This window comes from Terrapene carolina, unplaced genomic scaffold, assembly GCF_002925995.2.
Source record: "Terrapene carolina triunguis isolate 2854851 unplaced genomic scaffold, T_m_triunguis-2.0 Scaffold58, whole genome shotgun sequence".
Classification (NCBI taxonomy): domain Eukaryota; kingdom Metazoa; phylum Chordata; order Testudines; family Emydidae; genus Terrapene; species Terrapene triunguis.
In genome coordinates, this window is record NW_020664409.1 from 825,307 (window position 1) to 833,553 (window position 8,247).

The following is an 8,247-nucleotide window of genomic DNA, read 5'->3' on the forward strand; positions in this document are numbered from 1 at the left end:
GAAGGTTTTCCAGTGCCAATATGTGATATGTTAAATTATGGGGAAAAGATAAAGAACATCATAAGTGGGAATTATAATTAACATTTCTCTCTCTCAATTTTTCGCTTCTTAAATTTTAGGCATCCAACAGGATTCAAGAATCCCAAAGTCAGTATACTCACATTATGCAAGAAAGAGAGACCCTGCTGATAAAAATAAGTACCTTGGAACAAGACCGGGCAAGGCTGCAGAGATTAGAAGAAGAGCTGAACCGTGCAAAGGTTACACTGGAATCAGAGTCTCGTTTGAAACAACGGCTGGAAAGTGAGAAACAACAAATCCTGAATGACTTAAATCAGTGGAAGAGCCAGTATTCCCGAAATGAAGAGACCATTAGAAAGTTTGAATCTGAGAGAGAAAAGAGTGAGAGGGAGAAGAATGCCCTGAGGATTGAGATTGAAAGGTTACAAATGGAGATTAAGAGGATTGAAGACCGATACAAGTGCAGATTGGAAGAGATCAGCTGCAAAAGCCAATCGGAGATAGATGCCGAGCGTCTCAGAATGCAAAGGGAGATTGAGAAACTTAAGTATCGCCCATGTGGATCCCACAGATGTACTCAGACAGAAGAGGACTTTGCCATTGATCCTTCCAAATTGCTGTTTAATGGACTGCGTAAGAAAATTACAGCAATTCAGCTCTATGAATGTCAGTTGATAGACAAAAGCACCCTGGATAAGCTCCTGAGGGGACAAAGGTCAGTGGAAGAAGTTGCTGCTGACATCGAACCTTATCTTAGAGGGGCAGGGGCTATTGCAGGAGCATCTCTTACTCCGAAGGAGAAGTACACTTTGTTGGAGGCCAAACGGAAGCAGCTTCTTACCCCAGAAAACACAGTCCTGCTTTTAGAAGCCCAGGCAGCTACAGGAGGTGTGATTGACCCGCACAGAAATGAGTTGTTGACTGTGGACAGTGCAGTTGCCAGAGACCTGATTGACTTTGATGACCGAGAACAAATCTATACAGCAGAGAAGGCTATTATGGGATTTAAAGATCCATTCTCAGGAAAAACAGTGCCAGTGTCTGATGCCATCAAGAAAAATCTGATTGACAGGGAAACTGGGATTCGCCTGCTTGAAGCCCAGATGGCTGCAGGAGGCATTGTTGACCCTGTCAACAGTGTTTTCTTGCCAAAAGATGTTGCTTTGTCTCGTGGGTTGATTGACAAAGACCTGTACAGAGTCCTGAATAACCCTCAAGGTGCTTCAAAGAATTTTATTGACCCTGCAACCAAGAAGGCAGTCAGTTACATCCAGCTGAGGGAAAAATGCAGGATTGAACCTCACACTGGCCTACTTCTCCTTCCCGTGCAGAAGAGAAGTATGTCATTTCAAGGGATTAGGCAGCCTGTCCCCATAAGTGAACTGGTCAGCTCTGGAATTATTCAGGAATCAACAGCATGTGGTCTCGAAGCAGGCACAATTAGTGTGGAAGAAGTCAGTGACAGTATTAAGGATTTCCTCCAGGGCTCTAGTTGCATAGCAGGGATCTACAATGAGGCCACTAAAGAGAAGCTAGGCATTTATCAGGCCATGAAAATAGGCCTGGTTAGACCGGGTACAGCCCTTGAACTTTTAGAAGCCCAAGCAGCCACTGGTTTCATGGTGGATCCTGTCAGCAATGTGAGGCTACCAGTTGAGGAAGCTTACAAAAGAGGCCTTATTGGAATTGAATTTAAAGACAAACTTCTCTCTGCTGAAAGAGCAGTCACAGGGTACAAAGACCCGGAAACAGGAAATATCATCTCCTTGTTCCAGGCAATGAATAAGGAGCTCATTGAGAAAGGCCATGGCATTCGTTTGCTAGAGGCTCAGATTGCCACTGGGGGAATCATTGACCCCAAAGAAAGCCACCGTTTGCCGGTTCACATGGCATACACACGTGGTTACTTCAATGAAGAGCTCAGTTTAATTCTCTCAGACCCAAGTGATGATACGAAGGGTTTTTTTGATCCTAACACCGAAGAAAATCTGACCTACCTGCAGCTGAAAGAAAGGTGCATAAAGGATGAAGCAACAGGGCTCTGTCTTCTCCCCCTGAGAGACAAGAAAAAGGTAGTGCAAACTTCACAGAAGAACACCCTTAGGAAACGCAGGGTTGTCATCGTAGATCCAGAAACAAACCGGGAAATGTCAGTGCAGGAGGCGTACAATAAAGGCCTCATAGATTATGACACTTACATGGAACTTTCTGAACAGGAGTGTGAGTGGGAAGAAATAACTATTACAGGGTCAGATGGAAGCACAAGAGTGGTCCTTGTGGACAGGAAAACAGGCAATCAGTATGACATTCAGAATGCTATTGATAAGGGTCTTGTTGAAAGGAAATTTTTTGACCAGTACCGTTCTGGAAGCTTGAGCCTTACACAGTTTGCAGACATGATTTCCTGCAAGAATGGCGGTGATGAAGTATTTAAGCATGAGTCAGTAACTAAATCTCCCACAGTGCTGAGTGTCAGGAGTTCTTCAGTGAGAAAGAGTGGTTCTTTTTCAGCACCCCTGGAGGAATGCAGCCCCATTGCAGCCATATTTGATACTGAAAACTTGGAGAGAATCTCCATTTCAGAAGCTATACAACGGGGCATTGTCGACAGCATTACAGGACAGCGGTTGCTCGAAGCCCAGGCCTGCACAGGAGGCATAATGTGTCCTACCACGGGCCAAAGGCTTTCACTTCAGGATGCAGTTGCTCAAGGCATCATTGATCACGATATGGCCACACGGCTCAAGCCAGCTCAGAAGGCCTTCTTAGGGTTTGAAGGCTTAAAGGGTGGCACTAGAATGTCAGCAGCAGAGGCAGTGAAGGAAAAGTGGCTGCCTTATGAGGCTGGTCAGCGCTTTCTTGAATTCCAGTACCTCACTGGAGGCCTCGTCGATCCAGAAGTGCGTGGAAGAATTAGTATGGAGGAAGCCATTAGGAAAGGATTGATTGATGGGCGGAATGCTCAGAGATTGCAAGACACTAACAGCTATACCAAAATTCTGACCTGCCCCAAGACCAAGCTGAAAATATCCTACAAAGATGCAATGAGTCGATCAATGGTGGAGGATGTCACTGGGCTGAGACTGTTGGAAGCTGCTTCTGTTTCGTCCAAAGGCATCTCTAGTCCCTATAATGTCTCCTCTGCCCCTGGCTCCCGCTCAGGCTCCCGCTCAGGCTCACGAAGTGGATCTAGGAGAGGAAGTTTAGATGCATCAGCAAATGCTTCATATTCTTATTCCTATTCAGCCTTCAGCAGCAGCTCTATCGGGCGTTAGTAGTCAGTTAACAAGTGTTTCTGAATTTTAATTTCATTTAGATGAATCTGTGTTACTTTCACTTAAACAAAACAAACTGGTTTGTGGTCATACTATTATTTGCTTGGGTGCAGTGACCTTGCTGGAAAATAAACTCATGCCCAAAATAAATCATAAAGTCCTTTCTGGGTGTGATTAACTTCTCTACTCTTCTTAAAAAGCTGTAAAATGTTTTGGGTGTAGACTTTTGAAGAGAAGATTGCAGGACAGCAAAATGCAACAGTTATGAGTTTCATAATTTTTTAATGTTTGGATTTTTGATTAATCTCTTCCTGTATATTTTGCATGGGCTATTGTTTGCTTCTCCCATTTCCATACCCTCCCAATTATAAGCTGATAACCAAGATTTGAAAATATTGTAACAGTTTACTTTTTCCCCAGCCTAGCCATTTTGTTTTATTTTATTTTACTTTTTTTTAAAGAAAAGTAGTTACATTGTGGATGGAAAACGCATTTCCTTATCAATCTGGATACTGTACTGTAACATGAGAAGCTGTATCCTCTTCCACAGATAATGTACTTGGTTGACTGTTCAATTATAATTTCATTATGGGGGGATATTATTAGCATGTACTTTTCTTTCACCATGCTCTATATTTTCTACTCATTTTGCTTGTTCATTTTCCATGTAACACCAAAAAAAGGCTGACTGCTGCATTCTCGCAATAAACTTTTAAACTTTTAAAGTATTTGTGATTTATTTTAAAATTTAGACATGAACACACCCTTGGAAGGAAGGGAAATAGAAATAACCTTTCTTTGCCAAAAGTGAACAAATGTTTGCAGTGCCATAATTACTGTACAAACTCATGACGTTAACTCTGAGTCTCAGGAACTTGTTTCTAATGTCAGTCCCGTTATCTTCATGAGCATAGAAAACTAATCCTGCATTTTCCAAAAAAAAAAAAAAAAAATAGAGACAATGTGAACTATGGCCCCATAAGCAGAAGGCCACTTTTCACATCTGATTGCAGTTAAGGACAGTTTTTTCTCCCACTAGTGATCCAGCACATTTGCAACTACAAGCAGAACACTCTGGATCAGATTCTCCCCTGCAGGAAGGTAGCCTTCAGCCAGCACAAAGACTGGTTTAGCCAAACACAGGATGATGACGCAGCACGAGGGGATCTTTTGATTATGTACAGCCACTTTATTAGCTCCTATAATGCCTACTTACCTGTGGCTGGTGCAGAGGGCCTAATCTGTGAAATAGCATTTGGCAAGGACATTTTTGTTCCCTGATGCTCCCTGGCTGCTGCAACAGTTCCACTGGGGCTGTTGGCAGCCAACACAAGTTATGGTCTCCTTCAGGCTGCTCTGACTTACAGTGGGGGGACTGGACCAGTGCAAAGTGGGCCCAGGATCAAGGAGCGCAAACATGGCTTAAAGCCCCCTCTCCTCAGCTGCACTGAGTGCTCCTCAGAAGAGAGGATCAGTCCGAAAGGCTCATGTTTTTGAGTGCAGCAAGAAAAATGTAATGTCTGTGTACATATTGGATGTTCCATTGCTCCTCCCAGTCACAGTCTAACCCAGATCTGCCTGGGTAGACATGTCATTCTTAACAGTATGATCACTAATCAAACAAGTACAGTACAACTCCCACAGTGGCACGTTAACAGAAGCCCTGATGAAGATTCAAAAATCTTGCCAGTCACCAAAATAAATGGTTCCTTCAGGTAGTTCAAAATGCTGCCCTGTGGTGTATTCAGCACATACCCACTACAGCCGTACATCATTCTGGGCCTCCATTGGTCTTAGTGATTGTTACTATGGTTATATACAAAATATAACATGAGAACAAAAACTGAAATCTAATGGGCATAGCTGCTAAGCGTTCGTTAGGGCTGGTCCACACTGGGGCGGGGGATCGATATAGGAAACGCAACTTCAGCTATGAGAATAGCGTAGCTGAAGTCGACGTTTCCTATATCGAACTAAATTTACTTACTGCGGGTCCACGCGGCGCAGGCAAGCTCCCCCGTCGACAGCGCTTCCTCCTCTCGGCGAGCAGGAGTTCCGCAGTCGATGGGGGAGCGCTTCTGGGATCGATCTATCGCATCCAGATGAGACGCGATAAATCGATCCCAGAAGATCGATCTCTAGCCACCGAATTGGGCAGGTAGTGTGGACCAGCCCTTAGTTTACCCAACATCCTCTGGGGGGAGACTGGGGTGGTGGCTAAGGAAGAAGAAAAACAATGGTGTGACCAGAGTCCTAGTGGGGAGCCAGCTATGGTCACTCAATTAGGGTGAACTGCAAAGAATGGGGCAGCCAAACCCCCAAAAGCTGGTGGATATTCCAATACTTAGATTTACCAAGGCAGCATAGAACATCTTCTTTATTACCTTACTGGTTACTCAGAAGTCCAAACAATACATTTCCCTTAAAGTGATCCAGCCTCAGGCCTCCATCCACGTACCCATGTAGAATATGATGAAAATGTCAGTAAATCTTATTTCATCATATAAAAGAAAATATTCTACCAATCCCAAAGAATCAGACACATTACCTCCCAGGTTAATGAATGTTTCAAATCTTACCCAAATACACGCTACAGCCAATTCTTATTAACTAAACTAAAATTTATTAAAAAACAAAAGAGAGAGAGTATGGTTAAAAGATCAATATACATACAGACATGAGTTCAATTCATTTAGGTGCAGATTCATAGCAGAGATGGTGAGCTTTGTGGTTGCAAAGAGTTCTTTCAGAAATAGTTTATAGTCCAATGTCCAAATATCACATTCAGGGCTTACCAGCATAACTGGGACCTCAGTCTTGCAACTTAAACTTCCCCTGATGAAGCTTAAGCAGATCTGAGATGACAGAATCAGAACCCAAGGATCTTTTATACAATTTCATGTCCTTTTTGACAAATTGGGATTCCCTCGGGGAGCAAAAAGTAATTAGGATGACTTTGAAGGCGGTCCATCACTGGTACTTAGCTATACAAATTAACATAAAGCTATTTGCTTTTTCCTCCACCATTCACAGTAAATTTCAAAGAGAGATGAATACCGAGATATTCCGTGTTTACAATTCATTTAAAGGATGGGATTTTTTTTGACCTCTGAATTATCAGAATACAGCGTAGACAGGGACTGTTGATTACATTGTCGACCCTACTCATACATATGTAAATACACAAAAATACAAACATTCTCTCCCCACATGTCCTTTGAGGGTTATTTATTTTGCAGAGTGTTTAACCCTTTCTAGCCATGCGTCACAAATGGACTTTCACATCTTTGGCCCTAGTTGGAGTTTAGCCTGTAACCTTTTCAAGAGTTCATATGTTATCTGGAGATAAAAATCCACATACAAAATTGCCAGGCACACACAATCCAAATTATTATGCCCTGTTCAACTCGAGAACTAGGAAGATAAAAGTAGTGGTTCCATCCTGACCCCAGGCATCGGTGGTGAAATGTTCAAGTAGCTGAGAAGGTGAATCCTGCACAGAAGGATCCCCTGGGAGAGACCAGAGCTTTGTAATTTGGAGTCTATAAATGACACTCATCAGCTGTGCTCTAGGTTGAAAGGATGATCCAAAGTTGAAATAGCTTCTACTGACATTTGCCATCCACTAGAGAGCTGCAGCTTTGTAACATTTACTGAGACATGGGATTCTGAGCCATTTCTCCAGTTTTAAGTGGATTTCAATCTTTTTGGCTACGGGAGAGGAGTTCCTGAATTCAGTAAGCAGAGTGAAATTCTGCCATTGGGTGCGTGTGATCAATTCCTGTTGTACCCAAGGGGAGCTGTATGTGCACTTGCTGAGGCAGAATTGCCCCTGTACTGTAAGTACACTTTGCAGGAGCAGTTCTAAGCATTGTGGGTTCTCTTTGTCAGGCAAGTGTTCGTGGGGCTGCTTAAAGCTCCTTTTTCCCTGAGGCTGGTTAAAGCCCCTATTATACTCCCTGCGGATCAGTAGATTTTAATAATAATTCTGTCAAATGGAACTTGGCTTTGATGGGCAATCCTGCACACTAGGCACTAGAATGGCATTCTGCACATTTTACCTGGATAGCTAAAGACTCCAGCCAAGCTGTGAGTATTCCTTTGATATTGCCTGGCAGCTAAAGTTGTACTGGGCTGTGCTGTGTGAGAGATGGCTCTGGTTTTGAAGCGTTGGAGTCCATGTGAATTTTCTATATACAGGCGGAGATTTTGTTTTGCTTTTGTCAAAACAATTCTGCTCTGTGGAGGCTATTGGGTATTAAAGTCCAATGGTAGGGCAGCTGGGGGAATGAACTGAGTAACACATCTCGCTGGTGGCAGTGCTCCTGAGGAGCTACCTTGCTGAACTCAAAACAGGCGTGACCCTCAAAAGCAGGGGCAAGAGATGGATCCCTCTGTCATGCTCAATGTCATGGGCATGGAGAGGAGGGGAACAGACTAGGGTGGAAAGACAGAGAAGGGAGGGGGAGAGCTCAGGCCCAGGGCACATTGGATGCAATTAAGAAACTGTTCTGAAAATCTCTAGAGCACACAAACATGCTCTAAGTTCCAGCTGGAGCATGCAACAGGCCATTTGCATCAGCTACCATGGTAGCGGGGACCCTTCTCACTACCTAGAAAGAGGCCACCTTTTGAAAATTTCCGCAATAATCTCTTCTCACAGTTGCCTGGGATCGCAGCATCCTTGCACCACTTTCTGCACTCTCAAGGAATGGTAGAATGAAGGCACAAGAGCAGATTTGGCCTGGTTCTGTATATACACACTCCCTGTACCCCATACCTCAGTGCAACCAAACCCCCAACTCAAATGTTGAGTATTTAAAAACACTTCATACCTATGAAGCAACATTTTAGTGTGGCTGCATAGGCTAAGTCCTCAATGCATTATTTTTTGTGTGCTTTTCTTTTAATCACCACTTATTCACCACCACTCCTCGCGCGAGCGAGAAAA

At 43.5% G+C, this 8,247-nt stretch overlaps 1 protein-coding gene across 1 annotated transcript in view; it reads left to right on the forward strand.

The window, feature by feature from the left end:
• The window catches only part of DSP (desmoplakin), a 48,977-nt gene extending 44,984 nt beyond the window's left edge, over window positions 1-3,993 (forward strand). The window contains exon 24 of the mRNA XM_024206778.1: window positions 120-3,993. Coding sequence (XP_024062546.1) covers window positions 120-3,296 — 3,177 coding nt within the window. The 3' untranslated portion in view covers window positions 3,297-3,993. The remainder of the gene's footprint in view (window positions 1-119) is intronic.
• Window positions 3,994-8,247: the final 4,254 nt, after the last annotated feature.